Source organism: Marmota flaviventris, chromosome 5, assembly GCF_047511675.1.
Source record: "Marmota flaviventris isolate mMarFla1 chromosome 5, mMarFla1.hap1, whole genome shotgun sequence".
NCBI classification, from domain to species: domain Eukaryota; kingdom Metazoa; phylum Chordata; class Mammalia; order Rodentia; family Sciuridae; genus Marmota; species Marmota flaviventris.
In genome coordinates this window covers 95746164-95765211 of record NC_092502.1, presented here as the reverse complement: position 1 = coordinate 95765211, position 19048 = coordinate 95746164, and the positions used below count along the sequence as shown (strand labels likewise).

Here is a 19048-nt window from a genome sequence, read left to right as displayed (position 1 = left end):
TACCTGAATGTACTACTTGGATACTACAAATTTGTGATAACTTTTTCAGTGCCTTTAAAGTGGCTCTGCAGAGCTTTTATTCATATTTTCCAGACTTCTAATATATTTTTTATTTTAACATACTGCTGAAAGCCTACTTCCTTCTTCATGTCCTTGACTACTACTTTATTGAGGCAGTTGAATATTGGGAGTTGAGTATTTTCAAGTTCATTTATCCCTTTACTTACTTGAGACCTTAAAAAATTAAACTAGAATTAGACTGAGGTTTCTTCCTTCACAGAAGTTTCATCTCAAAATAATTTTCTCTACTTTTTGCCTTCAGGCAGTTTTATATTTGGCCTTTTCCATTCCAGGATTGCAAATAATATCTCTTTATCCATTGTCTTTTGTCTCTTCTGTTTTTAAGGAAAGATAATCTTTCTCTTTAATAAAACTGACCATTATTCACGTAGTTGCAGAAAGGATGGAAACAGTATGAAAAAGGAAAGAGTGCCTGAATTAATCCATGAAGAAATGGAAAATTGAGGAATAATCTGAAATAAGTTGTAAGTGCAGTCTATAAATGGGCAATAGCTATATGGTTAGGGAGATGGGAACTAATCAAAGTTGATTTTGAAGTTTTGAGTTTGGCACTAGGAAGGATGCTGTTGGCTATTAAAAATATGAATGAATAAAGAAGAAGAGCAGCAGGTATGTGCACCTGTGTATATTTATAGAGGTTGCAGTTTTTTAGATGCAGCTACATTCTCAAGATAAAGTTTCTTAACAGGTAACTTACCGCTGGAGCTTAGAGGGGAAGTCAGATTTAGAGAGGGAAATGTGGAAATTATCTTCATAGAGGTTATAGTTTGAACTGAAATTCATAGGAAATGCCTTAATTTTAGGATGACCTTTGAGTAAATCATAATTTTTTTCACTTTCATTTATTAAAAATGAGAAAGCATATAGGGAGAAAAGTAATGTTTAAAACAGTGCCTGACCCACTGTAGTAAGTGCTTAAAAAATCATTGATGAATAAATACAATTTGTTTCGGATACAGGGTACGTCCAAGAAAATAATAAACATATTTTGGAGAAGTTTGAGTGTTACAGTAGATAATATCCATCCTTCACACCCCTAATAGGGTTATTGCTGAGACCAGTTTAGAGGGTAGGTCTGAAATATTTTTAACTTTAAAATTTTTCTATGAGTATATTTCTGTTTGAGGAACTGAAAGAAATTTAGCAAGATTATAAATCTCTAATTTGAAAGCTTATGTTGTTTCCATTTCCTCTTAAATGATAGTTAAGTTTATAAGGTATACTTTGAATGTTTAAAAGTATTTTGTTCATATATCTGTCCATAAATCATAATTTTTTTTTGTCTGATTTTCTCTCTTCCTGTGATATTATTGTTGCCTACTTTCTCAATTCTTTGCTTTTTCCAAGTAAGTTGTCACTAATCTTATAGGTTTCGGTTTGGTTTATACATCTGCTTTTGTCAGGAAGGGTATACTAAAATCTTAAGATTGAGACAGATGTTTTCTATGTGCCCCTATACCCTACTACTTATTATACAAGATTGTAATATCTTGTTTGTTTTCTCCTCTGTATTATAAACTTCCATGTCATAGTGCTCTTCAGTGTTTGCTGCTGTATTTTTACAATAAACCATATGAGTGGCATCCAGTTTTTTGGAGATGGACTAAATGAAAGGTACTATTAGGAGCTGGTGGCCCATGCCTATAAGCCCCACTACTGGGGATGCTGAGGTAGGAGGATCATTTTTTCAAGGCCGGCGTTAGCAATTTACCAACACCCTATCTTAAAAAAAAAAAAAAAAAAGTTAAATTTGCTTTTAGCCTTCAAGTTCAATGGTTTAAAGATATTTCTTAAAATAAAGGTTAAGTGTTTTAGTTGCATTAGGTACCTAATGAACCAATATACTTTCCAAAGTTTAAGATTGAACATTGTCAAGAAAAATATTTTTTTTTCTTTTTAAGTAAAGGATTACTTCAAGGTAGTGTACAGTGATGTTGCAACAGTGCATTGGACCAGATGGTCACAAGTCATTTCCTTGCCCTGTCTTCATGTGCTGAGTAGTATGATACTGTAATTGTCGAAGTTCTAAGAAAAACATATCTGTAAAAATTAACAGCTTTTTTTAAAGAATTCAAAGTACACAGATATAATAAAAGATCAGAAGATGTGATATAGGACCTGATCTTAGCTTTCTGCTATGTGGTAGTGTACTATTTCTGTCTGTCTGTCTGTCTGTCTCTCTCTTTTTCAACACTTGATTACTGCATGATATTTTTGAGAGGTGTGACTTTTTCTATTTTGCATTATCTTTCTAGGATGATGGGAGTTAATAGGGAGTGAAAAATGGTGCAATCTTGGTTGAGTGAATTTCAGTATAAACTAACATGGATTCTTAATTTTGATATTAGTCTTTCAGCAGACTTAATTTTGGGTGGATAGAACATATAGGACGGTGTTGTTTCTCTAGAAATACTTCCTCAAAAGCAAAACCTGTTTTTGGACTCTGTAAATATGTTATCTATTGCAAAAGAAAATGTATTTCAGTGGGCTGTGGTTGTAGCTCAGTGGTAGAGCGCTTGTGTAGCATGTATGAGGCACTGGGTTTGAACTTTAGCACCACATAAAAATAAATAAAATATCAATTTTTTATCTACAACTAAAAAAAATTCAAAAAAGAAAATTATTTATGCTCTACCTTTAGGTAATTTGGTCTGAGGTACATAAATACATTCACGCACGTGTGTGTGTATACCTTTGTATGTATCTTTTCCACATTCTCACTAGCAATTATTGTTATTTGTATTCTTTCAACTTTTTTGAATCAGTGCATTATTATTATACATAACATAACACTCTTGATACCTGCCTTGAACATACCAAGAGTATCCAGTGTATATATACAAGTATTTCTTGTCAAGTTTAAGTAATGTACATAGTTGGTCAAAGGTTTACTATACTTATTTTGCCATCTTTGTTATGAACATACACATAACATCATTGGATCAATCTCATTCGCTGGTACTTTCCTTTTCCCTTTCTTCTTCCCTCCCTCTAATATGCTTGTGCCCTTCTATTATTATTGTTGTTATTTAATCACTGCATTATCATTATATATATGTAGCAGGATTCATTGTGGTATATTCATATAAGGACATAGCATAATTTGGTTAATTTTGTTCCCTAGTACTTCCCAATGCCTCCCTGCCTCCCTCCTAGTTGGTCCCCTTCCTATACTCTGTTGGTCTTCCAAATGAGTCCACATTGGTCCCCAAAATCTATTTTGGTGAGATTCTGCCCTCTTTTATTTATTTATTTTTTTATTAACCCCCATTGCCAGCTTCAACATACGAGAAAGAATTTTCTACCCTTGACTTTCTGAGTCAGTTATGATGTTCCCATCCATTTACTGGAAAATGACATAATTTTATTCTTCTTTATGGCTGAGTAAAACTTTGTTATATATATATACCAAATTTTCATTATCTATTTGTTGATGAGCATCTAGGCTGGTTCTATAACTTGGCTCTTGTGAATTGTACTGCTATAAACATTGGTATGCATGTATCATTATAATAGGCTGATTTTAGTTTCTTTGGATAAATACCAAGGAGTTGTGGTTCCATTTCTAGTCTTTTTAGGAATCTCCATACTGCTTTCCAAAGAGATTGTATTAGTTTGCAGGGCCACTAATGAAATATATGTACCTTTTCCACATTCTCACTAGCAATTATTGTTATTTGTATTCTTTCAACTTTTTTGAATCAGTGCATTATTATTATACATAACAATTGAATTCATTTTGACACAATTGTACACTCATGAAATTTTATTTACTCCATTTTAGTCCCCAGTTCCCCCTCACCTACACCTTTCCCTTCCCCTATTTTCCTTTTACTCTACTAATGTTCCTTTCAGTTGTTTATTTTTGATTGATGCTTTATACATGTACATAAAGGTAGAGTTTACTGTGATACGTTTATATGTCCATAGTATGATTTTTGTTAAATTTATTATTCATCTTCTCCCCTTTCCCATCCCTCCTCCTTCCCTCTTGATCTACTTTTTCTACTCCACTGATGTTCCCATTATATTCATGATATCTGATTCCTTCTCCAACCACTGTCTTTTCCTTATTTTGCTCTAGCTTCTGCATATAAGAGAAAACATTAGACCCTTGATTTTCTGAGTCTGGCATATTTCACATAGTATGATGTACCCATGTACCAGTAAATACCATTATTTTAGTCTTATTTATGGCTGAGTAAAGCCATTTTCTTTACCCATTCATCTACTGAGGAGCATCTGAGCTGGTTTCATAATTTGGCTATTGTGAATTGTGCTGCTATAAACTTTGATGTAGCTATATCACTGTTGTATGCTTTGTAGTTCTTTTGGATAAATTCCAAGGAGTGGGATAGCTGGGTCATATGGTAGTTCCATTCCTAGATTTCTGAGTAATCTCCATATTCCTTTCAAGGTTGTACTAATTCATAGTCCTACTAGCAATGTTATTATTTGTATTCTTGATGGTTGTCCACATCCTTGCCAGCATTTGTTATTATTTGTATTCTTGATGGTTGCCATTTTAACTGCAGTGAGATGAAACCTCATTGTGGTTTTGATTGCATTTCTCTGATTGCTGAGGATGTTGAATATTTTTTCATATATTTGCTGGCCATTTGTATTTCTTTTTTTGAGAAATGTCTGTTTAGATCATTTGTTCATTTATTGATTGGGTTATTTGGGGGGCGTTAAGTTTTATGAGTTCTTTACATATGCTGGATATTAATTTCTTATTGGAAGAATACCTGGAAAAAAATGCAATGACATTTTTCACAGAACCGGAGGAAATAATTCTAAAATTGTAGGGAAAGAAAAAAATCCGGAATAGCCAAAGCAATACTGAGCTATGACAGTAATGCTGGAAGCATCATAATTTCTGATCTCAAATTATACTGCATAGCTATAGGAACAAAACTGTATGGTACTGGCACAAAAGCAGACTTGAAGACCATGTAATAGAATAAAAGACACAGAGGCAAATCCACATAAATACAGCCAAAAATTTGTCTGATCTTGACAAATTTTTAAAAAATATACATTGAAAGAAAGATAGTTTTTTAACAAATGATGCTGGGAAAACTTGAATTATCTATATGTAGAAGAATGAAACTAGATTCCCTGTCTCTCATTCTGCAAAAAAATCAACTGGAAGTGGACCAAAGACCTAGGAATTAGACCAGTAACACTGCAACTGGTAGAAGAAAACATTGGGTCAACACTCCCAACATGTTGACACAGGCAGCAAGTTCCTTAACAAGACTCCTAAAGTTCAAGAAATACAACCAGGATGAATATGTGGAATGGCTTCAAATTAAAAAGTTTATGCACAACAAAGGAAATGACTAAAAGCATGAAGAGAGAGCCTACAGAATGGGAGAAAATCTTTGTTGGCTACTATTTTTCTTTACCTTTAGCTCAGCCTATAAGATTATAGGAACTGTTTGTTAAAAAGGAAATAAGGAACGTTAGATTTATAGTCAGCAAATATATACTTTGTACAATAATCTGAAATAACCAGTTTAATTTCAGAAAAGACATGTATAAGTGTGTATAAGATTGAGAGTTGCAGAAGACCTTTATGAGTAGGCATACAACCACTTGATTCATGTGAGAGGAAATTTTCTGGCAATTGGGATTTCTGCATATATGTTTTTCAATAAGAACTCTGGTGTCAACAGGGGTTGGGTGGGGCGGAAGGGGGCACGTCTATAATTCCAGCTACTTGGGAGGCCAAGGCAGGAAGATGGTAAGTTCGATGCTAGCCTGGGGAAGTTTAGGGAGACCTTATCTCAAACTACAATTTTAAAAAAGGCTGGGGGTGTAGTTCAGTGGTAGAGTACTCATGGATGACACAATGGGTTCAATATGTAATAACAACAAAAACCTTGTGCCTACCAGTAATATAAATAAAAGGAAGAGCATATTAGAAAGTAAAAACAACAATCTGTTGGGAAATTCAATTTATTTTCCTTTTTATTAAAAAGCAAGTCTGTAGATATTAGCATTATTTTAGTTGTTTTCTACTGTGGTAGACAGTTTCCATTTAGGATTGTCAAGTTAGTTTTAAATTATTGTACAATTTGAATGAAGTGTCTGTTTATATTCACATTGGTTGCTTTTTCATTGTGTAGATTTCTCTATTATTTCCCATCAGGGAAGACAAATTAAAAAGTACAAATATCCTCTGAGGCTTCTCAGATATACTCCAACAGTACATGGCACACATTAATAAAGACTATTAAAGCGATTTGACATTTAAAAGTAGAACAATTCCTAAACTTATCTAAGGTGTCTCTTTTATTGTTCTTTTATGTAATATGTAGTTTTATTTTGGATGTTAGGATATCTTAGATAAATTAACTTGTGATTTTAATAAAATGAAATCAGGGACTCTATATCCACCTGTAAGATTTCTTGACAAAAATTTGCAAAATTAGCTGAGGGGATAGGCATTTTACTTCTTGAACTTACTGTTTCTTTTCTCCATCTTTCTTAAAAGAGAGAGACACACAGAAAAAAGAGGGATAATTTATTTTTAAAATAGGAAGGAAGACATTAAGTATTTTTTATTAAAGTGTTATATTAGACAAATTTAAGTCACAGCACCTAAAATACATATCATCCTTGCCATCTCTCCAAAGAATATATGCACCTTGGGCAAACAGTAGGGCTGTTTAAGGATTTCCTGTGGAATTGCAAAGACAAATGGAAAAATTTCTAGTTTATGAATACAATGGCATGTCCTACCCTAATTAGATTAATATGTATAATCTGTGATGTTCAAAAACCAGTTTTTTTAAGAGAGGGGGGGATTTTTAAATATTTATTTATTTATTTTTTAGTTTTTGGCGGACACAACATCTTTATTTGTATGTGGTGCTGAGGATCGAACCCAGCGCCGCGCACCTGCCTGGCGAGCCACAACCCCAGCCCCAAAAACCAGTTTTGAAAGTAGTTTTCTCCTAAAATCAGTGCTTTAATAGAAACAAAGATTAGTTTCTTCTTTTCCCAAAATTAAATGGACAGTAAGCAAGACTGGAAAAAAGGAAGATAATTAGGACTTAAGATAGTTTCCAGTTGGATCATCTTCAGGTAGCAGTCATAAAATCTGAGAGTTTTCATTGATAAAGTTACATATTCAGTTTTATAGACTTTAGTGCCCTTTATTCCCCCTTGATATTGGTTTAATAATAATTAAGTTAATGTTTAGTGGGATTCTACTATATGCATTATCCTCATCTAACCATCTTTATATGTTTTAGCTCATTGAATAATACAGGTTGAGTATTCCCTATCTGAAATGCTTGGGACCAGAATTTTATGTCAGATTTTGAAGTTTTTCAGGTTTTTCATAGACTTTACTGGTTGATCATTCCTAATCCAAAATCCAAAGTCTGAAATGTTCTAAAATCTGAAAATTTTTGAGTGTCACATCAGTGTTAAAAGTTTTGGATTTCAAAGTGTTTGGGATTCTAGATTTTTGGATTATGTATGCTCATCCTGTAATATCAAGCCAACCTTTAATGAGGTAGGCACTGTTATCATATATCCTGTTGTAAATTAGGAAACTGGAACACAGATTAAGTAATTTGCAACAGGTAGGTGGCAGAGCTGTGATGGAAAGTTCCAGAGTCTTTACTCTTAACCATTATACTCCATAGCATATGTGATATTTTTTGTTTTTGTATTTTATGAAAGGAGTTTAGAATGAGTATTTAATTTATACTGAGGTTGAATCAAGTTATTTTCCTTATTTTTACAAGTGATAGTAATTGCATAAAAATATATAGTCTTTCTCATATCTGTGAAGAAACTTTCTGACAATTTGTATCTAGTAAGTCTTGGTCCTCTATTGGTCAGTTTAGTTTCTTTTGGAACAAATTTAGGGGATGTCAGTATAACCATTCTTCTTTGAGTTGTATTAGCCTAAACTATTTTCATATTCTTTTTGGATATGCATAATAGCCCTCAAAGATCAGAACTCTGTGAACACTTTTTTTTTTAAACATCGGCAAGAAAGTTAAACTAAATAACTTGTGTTTTACATCATTATGTTTTATGATTTAATACTTCTTCCCCCAGTCAGGAAACACTTTTGAAAATTATTCCTATCTCTGAGTTACAATTGCCATAAATCTCAGCAGATTTGTAAAGTTCAGGTGATTGGACTTGCCATTACATTATTTTAGTAATCTCGTGTTATACTCAAAATATCCTTATTTTCCAAGGTAGCACTTTTGACTGTGTTTGAAGTTTTAAATATTCTGGATCCCAATTGAAATCCCCCCACAACTTTATTTAAAAACAATCACCAGCTACCCTTAAAAGAGATATAATAAGGCCTTGACTGTAAACACTTGGACATAAGTGGGGTTGATTAAATATTTTCTTTTATTTCTTTGTAATGCTGCTGCTATAACTGTTTGCAAAGGCAGAAAGCCTAGCATATTTTTTTTAACTGAATATTTTAGATATCCATAGGGAACTGTCTATTCTTGGGGAGTATCGTATCTTTGTTATTGAGCATGTGTTTTTTTAAGAAGCAATATTCCATATCACTTTATATCTAAAATAAAATTGCATTATAGATATAAGAAAGTTAAAAGTAGCAATTTTTTGGCTTCTGGAGTTCAGTAGAAAATATGATCATGAGGAACTGCTGCTACCTTAGGGACTCTGAGTCTCTTGAATGTTTATAAAAAGAGATTTATGGATGAAAAAAGATTGAGAAGCATTGTTTTTGAGTAAAAGGCCTAGGTTTTAATTGATATAGAAATTTAGTTGGGGGGTTGGGGTTGTGACTCAGTGGTAGAGCGCTCACTTAGCATATGCGAGACCCTGGGTTCGAACTTCAGCATCACATATAAATAAATAAATTAAATAAAGGTATTGTGTCAACTACAACTGAAAAATATTAAATAAAAAAAAAGAAATTTAGTTGGGTTCTATAAATCTGTGAAATGTCTGAATTAAATCCTACCTCACTATTATTTGTAAAATATTTGTTTTGGTTGCATATTATATTGATATATGCGATTTAAGTGACTTTTTAAAATCTAATATGTTAACTATTATTTTGATTTTTTAAATGGGATACAGACTTCATGTATCAATGTAGTTAAAGTGCTTTTTCTGCTTTAAAAGTAAGTTACAAGGGATTGGGGCTATAGCTCAATGGCAGAGTGCTTGCCTAGCATGTGCGAGGCAATGGGTTCAATCCTTAGCACCATATACAAATAAAATAAAGGTATTCTGTCCACCTACAACTACAAAAAAAAATAAATAAAAATAAGTAGTAGTTACAAGTATCTGGGCAGAGGCATTTAAAATATTTTTGTTGCTAGGATTCACCATGATAATTCGAAGTAAACAATAAAAATAGTTAAAATTCCCATACTTAATTTTACTTGGTTTTCCCAGATCATCTAGAGGTTTGTAGTATTAAAATATTTTAGAACTTTCTGAGGAGCCGGTCAATTACATATATTCTAGAAGATGATTGATTGATGGATAACTTAATTGCAGTTTATAGTCATAATCAAGAATTGACATATTTTACTTTGTTTCTTTAGAGTTACATACTTTTGGCATAAAAGGGAATCAACAATATTCAGGAAATAAAGTTGTTTAATGTCTGTTTTGAACTGATTACCTATTTTTTAAAGATATTTTTTTAATTGCAGATGGACATAATACTTTAGTTTATTTATTTATTTTCATGTGGTGCTGAGGATCAAACCCAGTGCCTCACACTTGCCAGGCAAGCACCCTACCACTGAGCCAAGGCCCCATTCCTGATTACCCATTTTAATGCTAAAATGTTGACATACATAAAGGTAAACACTGAAAGCCCAACTTGTGTAATACTCCATGAAATTTTGTATCATCTTATGCTAAATTTACAAAGTGGAGATTAAACAAAATCTTTTAATCTTATTATTTTGCCTAAAACACAGAAGAAATTTAACAATCTTAAGTTAACAAAAATAATGGTTTGCTTAAAATTTTTCTTAATTTTTTCTTCCTTTGATGTGTAAATCTGCTTTGTGGAATATCTCCACAGCATTAGGTAATGAAAAAAAATCTATATTTTATATTCTAAGAATGTCTCATACTTTCATAATTAAATAAATTTCTAGCCTGAAATTTCAAACTTCTGTCTTCATATGTCATTAAATTTGAACTCTTGGAAGGGACCTTTAGTGATCTCTAGTTGTTGTCTTTTTACTTGAGCCGCGAGGGGGTACTGGGAATTGAACTCAGTGGCAGTCAACCACTGAGCCTAATCCCTAGCCCTATTTTGTATTTTATTTAGAGACAGGGTCTCACTGAGTTGCTTAGTGCCTTGCTTTTGCTGAGACTGGCTTTGAATTTGTGATCCTCATACGCCACTGGGATTACAGGCATGCACCACTGCACCCAGCTAACTTAACTTTTTCTTTTAGATTAAAAAAAGTGATAAAAATGAAACAGCTCTTGAAAGTAAAATTTACTTTGTCAATCACATTAAAGATAATGAGATATGAGATTGTTTTTTCCCTTCTTACAGTTTATAATTACGTTTTTCTTTTTAGGTTATAATGACAGTACGATTGTCTTATTATTTTATTTGCAATTTTATGCACAGGCCTCTAAATAAATAGGCTTGCTTTTAGAAGAAAACAAAAGATAATTCTTTTGAGAAATTCTCAATTTTGTGAATTTAAAAAACCAAACTAGAATTTAAAAAACAAACTAGTCAAGGATAATCTTTCATTGTATCAGGCTTATAAAAATAGAGTAGTATAACAGTTTTATTTATCATTCATGTTTTAGTCAGTGTTTTTGCTGCTGTGACTAAAAGATCTCATCAGAAAATTGTAGAGGGGGAAAAGTTTATTTGGGAGCTCATGGTTTCAGAGGTCCCAGTCCGCAGACAGTTCCTCCATTCCTCAGAGTTTGAAGTGAGGCAGAACATCATGGTGGAAAAGTGTGGTGGAGGGAAGCATCTCACATGATGATTAGGAAGCAGAGAGACTCCACTCAGATACCAAATATATAACCCAAAGGCAGCCCTTAGGGACTCCCCTCCTCTAGCCATGAAGTACATGTATTCAGTTACTGGTCAAATAATCCCCTCAGGGGATTAATTTACTGATTGGGTTAAAGCTTTCATATATAACCCAGTCATTTCTTTCTTTAAAAAAATAAAATTAGTTCTAGATGGACAGAATGCCTTTATTTGTTTACTTTTATGTGTTGCTGAGGATTGATCCCAGTGCCACACATGTACAAGGCAAGCACTCTGCCACCGAGCTACATACAGCCCCAGCCTCTGTCATTTCTTCTTTCAACTTTCTTGCATTGTCTCACCCATGAGGTTTTGGGGGACACCTCACTTGCAACCATAACAATTCACTTATATATTTTTGGTTTTTTTTTCTGAATACTTTAAGTGAGACTACCAATACATAAGGATAAGTTTAGCTAGCACATAAAAAATGTAAGAATATTTTATATTTACTTTATAGGTTTACTTCTCATATAATAGTTCTCTTTCTAAGTATGTTTCTGTTTATATTGATTCATGAGGCTTTATAAGTATAGATTGAAAGCGTGGATGGTCTAGTTTTAGCTAGTTATTTAAGCAGAATATCTGATAGCTTAAAGGGACAAAGGAGCTATTTATTCCCCACATTTTATTTTTTATTTTTATAAACTTGGGAAGTTGAGTTCAAATATGTGGTCATGGAATAGATCATGTTAGAATCAAGGGGGAATGATCAGCTTCATTTAGAAATAAGAAATTATTAAAGCAGCATCCTGGCTGTGGTGGTGTACCTCTGTAATAATTCCAGGGACTCCAGAGGTGGAGAGGAGGATGTCAGGTTCCACAGGCCAGCCTCAGCAATTTAGCAATGCCCTTGAGCAACTGGGTGAGACCCTATGTCAAACTAAAGAATAAAAAGGGATGGGGATATAGTTCAGTGGTAAAGCATCCTAGGGTTCAGTCGTCAGCTTTAAAAAAAGGAAGAAAAGAGGGAAAAAATAAAAGAAGAAAGAGAAAAAAAAAAAAGAAAAGGAGATAAAACAAAGGAACCACAGCCTTCAGACAGCATAATGCTTTTTTCCTGTCACAGGGCATAGACACTTAACTAAAACATTTTATTTTCTCATAGGTTCCTGTGCCTTGTTAATGTCAAGTATTGGTTCCTTAATGCATAGATTAGTTCTACATAAATCATTTCCATTTATCCATCTTTTATTTTTCTAATTGATTCCAGTAGTGTTTGTAATTTGAATAGATGAACGTGGAGGTTGGAAGATGGGTAAAAATAGAAGAATTTTTCAATTATTTTTTTAATTGTTAATGGACCTTTATTTATTTATTTATTTATTTATTTATTTATATGTGGTGCTGAGTGAGAATTGAACCCAGTATCTCAAACGTGTTAGGCAAGCTCTACCACTGAGCCACAACCCCAGCCCTAGAAGAGGTTTGTGTATGATTGGACCTGAGTTTATAGAACAAACTTAAAAGTGAGTAAGTGCATGTATTTAGAGAAACTGAGAAAAGGTAAACAACTGAGTTACAATTTTAATAACTGGCTCAGAGTAAAATATAAATGTTTTAAGTTACATGTAGATATTTAAAATTTGTGGTATGTTTTTCAGCCAACTTAGTAATTTTAGGGTTGCTGTTTTTATTCTCATCTCTTTTATCTTTTTTGCTCTAGGTGGTATCATGGAAAACTTGATAGAACTATAGCAGAAGAACGCCTCAGGCAGGCAGGGAAGTCTGGCAGCTACCTTATAAGAGAGAGTGATCGGAGGCCAGGATCCTTTGTACTTTCATTTCTTAGCCAGACAAATGTTGTCAACCATTTTAGGTAAGTCTTTATTCCTATTGTGAGGTTGCATAGTATAGTTGTTTTGATGCAGTATTCATAAATATGACTGCTTATGAAAATGTGAATGACCCAGTGATATTTAAGTAATAGAGGAGAAAACTTATTCTCAATTAAATGATTTAATCAGTGGTTTAGAATAGGCATTATTGAAAGGTTTACATTTTTTGCTTAAAAACATGATTATTGATGATTACTGTACTAATCCCCAAATATACTTACCACTTTTAAAGTACAAAGAATTAAAAATAAACTCTGAAAAAAATTTAAAGCTGAAATAAAAGAAATGTGTACGTGTAAGACTACAGAGTAACAAAGCACCAGAAACACTGCTTAAAAACAAGATTAGCTTCAATGTTCTGAAATTCTGTAGACATTTGCTTCAGTGAAACAGGTATATGATTTTTCAAGTACAGATACCAAAATATGTGTATAAAAATATATTTACCTATATTATTCTATTTAATTTGTGTGGGAGAAATTGAAAAAAATCATCTGTTGTCAATAATGTTAACTTATAAAATATTCATGTATCTTTGATGTTTAGATTTTAAAATAAGCTTTAAGAGTATTATCATACTTCTTACATATTCACATAAAGTATAATTTTACACAATTTAATAGTAATCTAATTTAATATTTGATAGTATAATAATTTTTTAGGTAAAATTATATTTCTATATAAATTTCAAGATATCTTTGAGTGAATTTTGGGTAGAGAAAACTTACTAAAATTGCTAACTCAGTCTTAAATATGGAAAATGAAGGGGAGATAGCAGAGAATGAATTTTTAAATACTTGATTGAATTATGTAATTGAAGTTTTTAAGTCTGATATGTATTTCATATCATATGCTTCTATATGTATATATGTTTTTTTAAAAAAATAACCCCAAGTAATTTGCCTGTGGTTAAGATATTAGCAAATGATATTTTTAAAACAGGGATATACTTAAAAGAATATGAAATTTATAGTTTTATAATTTCTTTGTTAAATTTGGTCTTACAAATTGACTATAGAGGTTGGAATTATAGCTCAGTGGTACAGTGCTTGCCTGGAATGTGCTAGGACCTAGGTTTCATCCCCAGAACTACAAAAAAAAAAAAAAAAAAAAAATTGGCTGTAAAGATTATTGTTATACTGTATTTTTTTCCTGTCCAAACAGGATTATTGCTATGTGTGGCGATTACTACATTGGTGGAAGACGTTTTTCTTCACTGTCAGACCTAATAGGTTATTATAGTCACGTTTCTTGTTTGCTTAAAGGAGAAAAACTACTTTATCCAGTTGCACCACCAGAGGCGAGTAGAACTTGACTAAAATGTCTTTGAAACTTCTTTTAAAAAAAGTATTTTTTCTTTAATTTTGTATTTAAGTAATACATTTTAAGAAAATTATTAATAGCTTCACAAATATTTTTTGAATATATTTGGAGTAATTATGATTTCATAGTGCTAATTGGGAAATGGCTGCAAAAGTTGGCTTCTACATCATGGCAGAAAGGAAATTTATATGTTGCATGTAGATTACTTAAAATTAAAAAAATCATTTTTATTACCTGATAAAACACATATTGGTTAGACTTTTGAAGGAATTTCTATAAAAACATAAAAATAAGAGCATCAAACATTTTTAAGCTTTGAGTATTTAGTCAGTAAAAATTAAGTTGAATGATACTATGGAGTATATAATGTGGACTTTATTGGCTATAACTTTGTTTGGACATACCTCTTTGACTTTGAAGGATAGATGATTTGTCATTTTTAAATCTTGATTTTTTTTTTTTTAATAATTTCTAGCCAGTAGAAGATAGAAGGCGTGTGCGAGCCATTCTGCCTTATACAAAAGTACCAGACACTGATGAAATAAGGTATTTTATAATGTTTCTCATGTAGTAGGCACCAGAAATAGGCATTTCAAGCTAGGAATTGAAGATTTGTTGCTCTTAGACTAGGAAAGGTTTGAAATTTGAGGGAATAGCATATAAAAAGGTAAAACTGCCTTTATTTGGGGGTTAGTTGTTTCATACTACTGGTTTGGCTTGTCAGACTGAGAATTTGAATCTGGCTAGCCACAGTGAAAATGACAGGAGAAAGAACAGTTTTTATTACACCCTATCTCTGACAGAGTAAGGAGAGTTCTCTTATAATACATACTCTGTTTTAATTTTTATTACCCCATGACATTTATGCCTCAGCTACAAATGAAATTATAATGATAATTAAGCTTCTATATTATGTAATGAGTGAATAATTTTAAATGTTAAGAATGTTATAGAACTATAGAGCATGATAGTTTTCTGTTTTTATTATTTCTATATAATTTAGTTCATTCTATAATTTAATAACCAAATTATCATTGTCATTTTATAAGCTGTTTAACTCTTCAGTAGAAACTTTGTTTTTTACCTATAAGTTGTTAAGACTATTTCTGAATTATTATTGATTCTGAGTAGTTTCTCTTTGAAATCAATAGCAGCTAGGATGGACTAGGATGGACTGCTTAGGTTACAGATTTCACAATTCAATCATTTCACTTCTAAACATTTCTGTATTAACACAGATTTTGAGGGACACCTCATATCCAATTCATAATACTCCACTCCTATCCCCCTAAAAGTTCACATCTACCTCACAATGCAAAATGCATTTAATTCTTCTTCAAGAGTCTCAAGGTCTGAACAGTCCCAAGTTTGCCCACAAAGTCCAAGTCCAAAGTCTCCTTTGAGACTCACAGCAAACTTTTGGTGTAAGTATCAAAAGCAACTTACATATATCCAATATATAATGGTATAGAGTAAACATTCCTAGTCCAAAAGGAAGGAGTAGGGGCATAGAAAGAAGGGATTGGACCAAAATACAACTGGGCAAACATGTCCTGTAACTCTAGGACATGTGGTGGCAAGATGTCCTCTGAAATAGCCTTGGATAGCCCTACTACTTTGACGTCTCTGGTTGCAATGCAGTGCCCATGGGCTGACTTTTAGCCTGGGCCACTCTACAGCCAGTAATTTTCCTTAGCAGATAATCCACACTACTGACACCTCACTGCCAATATGCCCCAAAAGGATTCATCTTTCCTGTGGCCTCTTTTCTTCTTCTGCATCCTGGCTGTCATGAGGAAAGTAACTTCCCTCTGATACATCCTTCCACCATGTTCTCACCTTAGGCCCAGAGAAATGGACTTGTTTGGCTATGGAGGAAACCTTTGAAACCAAGAGCCAAAATGAATTTTTTCCTTCTCTAAGTTGTTTTTATCAGGTATTTTGGTTACAGCGATGCAAAGATGACTAACACAATATCATTATTTGTAACACATCTAAAGTATGCGTTTTTACTTTAGACTACCCAAATAAGCCAAAATAATTTAATTTTTATATGCAATGTCTTTGTTTATTTTTTTGAGCTACATAATTCTCAAATATTATTTTGTATAATAAAAAGTGAAGTTCTAAATTTAAGTAAAGAAAATATGTTACAAATTAAAAAACATAGAAATCAATAGCAGCATTTAAAATGTAGTGAAAACTTTGTGGTACTAAAAATTTCTGGAAAGACAGTATTAAAAAATGAGATTCAAGAATCTCAGTCTCAAAGTAGGAATTCCATTTTTGTGTGATTATCTTCAAAATAATGGCTTCTTTTTTAATTACTGTTGACATGTGTTTATTTGTGATCTTTGTCTGAAAGGCCAGTTTGAAAAAAAAAAAAAGGGAGAGAAAGGAACCAATGCATTTAATAAAGGAGAACTGAGCTGAAGTACAAACTAAGGAGTTTTAGAAAATTTGTCAGTTTCCAGTGGGATTATGTAGCAGGTTCTCAAAATATATTCTGCATAACTCAGAGGATCCTTGATACCCATTCAGGTCCATGTATTTAGCTGCAGTTCTCCAGAAAAGATTTATTTGATGAATTGGCTCATACAATTATGGAAGTTCTGTGATCTGCCATATGCAAGCTAGAGAGCTGGGGAAGACAGTGGGATAATTTATTCCATGTCCAAAGGCCTGAGAACCTGGAGTCAGTGGAAATCTCAGTCTAGGGAAGGAGAAGATGACAGGAAATGTCCCAAATTAACCAGTGATGCAGAAAAAAAAAAAAAGGCAAATTCCTTTTTCTTTCATGGTGTTGTTTTTTTCCCCCTTCCTATTCAGACACTTAAAAGGATTATAATGATGCCCACCCACTTTGAGGAGGGTAGTCCACTAATTCAAATACTAATTTTATTCAGATGCCCTCACAGACAAATTCAGAAATAATTTTTAATCTGGGTTTCCTGTGGCCCAAAGGATTTGATACATAAAATTAATATTTTGTTTTAAGTTTTTTGGTACCAGGAATTGAATCCAGAGGGACTCAACTACTAAGCCCTTTTGTTTTAATTTTGAGGCAGGGTCTGATTAACTTGTTGAGGCTGGCCTTGAATTTGTGATCCTTCTTCCTCAGCTTCCTGAATTGCTAGAATTACAAGGGTGTCCGTCATGCCAGGCTGTGATCAATGTCTGATGTTAGAAAATTATGCATAGGTAAAAGATCCAAACAAAGTACAAAGTAGAACAGTGGATGTTAACAGAAGGCATATAGAAAGTTTCTTGACACATAGTTTTAGTTTCCATATTATGCAGCTTATCCTCAAGAAGGTACCGATTCTTGAGTTTTGGGTATAGTATCATAGAATATCTATAATTATCAGAAAAGGCTATTGAAACTAACAGTTCATAGCTACATATTTGTATGAAGTTATATTTTCTTCATATACCTCAAGCAAAAAATCATATAGCAATAGATTACAGAAACAGATTTGAGTATCTATCAGTTTTCAGTTAGATCAGACATTAAGAGATTTGCAAAAATGTCAAACATTAGTTCCCACCAAACCCTCAAAAGTTAAAAATTTTTAATTTTTTAATGTAATGGAATATGTTAATTTCATTAAAGGAATTAGTAAGCTGGGCATATGTGGCACATACCTGAAATCCCAGTGACTTGGGAGGCTGAGGCAAGAGGATCACCTGTTCAAGTCCAGTCGTAGTAGCTTAGTGAGGCTATAAGCAATTTAAGGAGACCCTATCTCAAAACAAAAATAAAAATGACTGGGGATATAGTTCAGTGGTAAAGTGCCCTTGGGTTCAATTCCCCTGTATCCCCCCCCCAAAAAAAATTGATAAATACTTAAAAAGATCTATGTTTTAAATTTTAATATGGTAGGGGCTGGGGATGTGGCTCAAGCAGTAGTGCGCTCGCCTGGCATGAGTGCGGCCCGGGTTCGATCCTCAGCACCACATACAAACAAAGATATTGTGTCCGCCAAAAACTAAAAAAAAAATAAATATTAAAAATTCTCTCTCTCTCTCTCTGTCTCTCTCTCTCTGTCTCTCTCTCTCTCTCTCTGTCTTTAAAAAAATCATTAAAAAAATTTAATATGGTAAATATCAATAGATATTAATAATGATACAGTTATAATAAAAATATAATTAATATACATAAATGTCATCTAGGAGTGTAACAGGGTCCTGGAGATGACTAACAAAAAAAGGAACTACTGCTCTAGGGAAATAGGAATTTAATTAGAGAGGGAATGTATACATTTTAATTTGATGATATAAATTTTTATGAAGTCATAAGTATAATTTTTAGCTTTATGCATACCTTTGAATTTATTTTTGAAATAAAAATATCTGAAAATGAGATTTCATGAAATACTTTAACTTATTTTTTGGGGGGAGCCAAAGCAAAATAATATTGAATGAATTTTAGGTTTGTACAAGTAAGCTTTTGCTTAAATTTTTTTTTTTTATTCCATAAAAAGTTTACATAGCAGCAATAACAACTGAAACTTAAAAAACAAAAAATACTCTTATGACTGCTTTAAACCAAGAAATGAAATTTGCCATATTTTGGTTCTTGTCCATATGCCCTTTTGATTTTCTTTTCCAATTGTTTTTTCTTTTCTTTTTTTTTTGATACTGAAAAATGAACCCAGGAAAGTTCTAACAATTAGCTACATCCCCAACTCTTTTTACCTAGACAGGGTCATGCTGGCCTTGAACTTGGTGATCCTCTGTCTCAGCCTCCTAG

At 32.7% G+C, this 19048-nt stretch overlaps 1 protein-coding gene across 1 annotated transcript in view; it reads left to right on the top strand.

Annotated features, from left to right (window-relative positions):
• The window catches only part of Rasa1 (RAS p21 protein activator 1), a 107453-nt gene that overhangs the window by 33753 nt on the left and 54652 nt on the right, over nucleotides 1-19048 (top strand). Inside the window, exons 2-4 of the mRNA XM_071612438.1 lie at nucleotides 12801-12953; nucleotides 14137-14272; nucleotides 14771-14841. Of these exons, the coding sequence (XP_071468539.1) occupies nucleotides 12801-12953; nucleotides 14137-14272; nucleotides 14771-14841 (360 nt within the window). The remainder of the gene's footprint in view (nucleotides 1-12800; nucleotides 12954-14136; nucleotides 14273-14770; nucleotides 14842-19048) is intronic.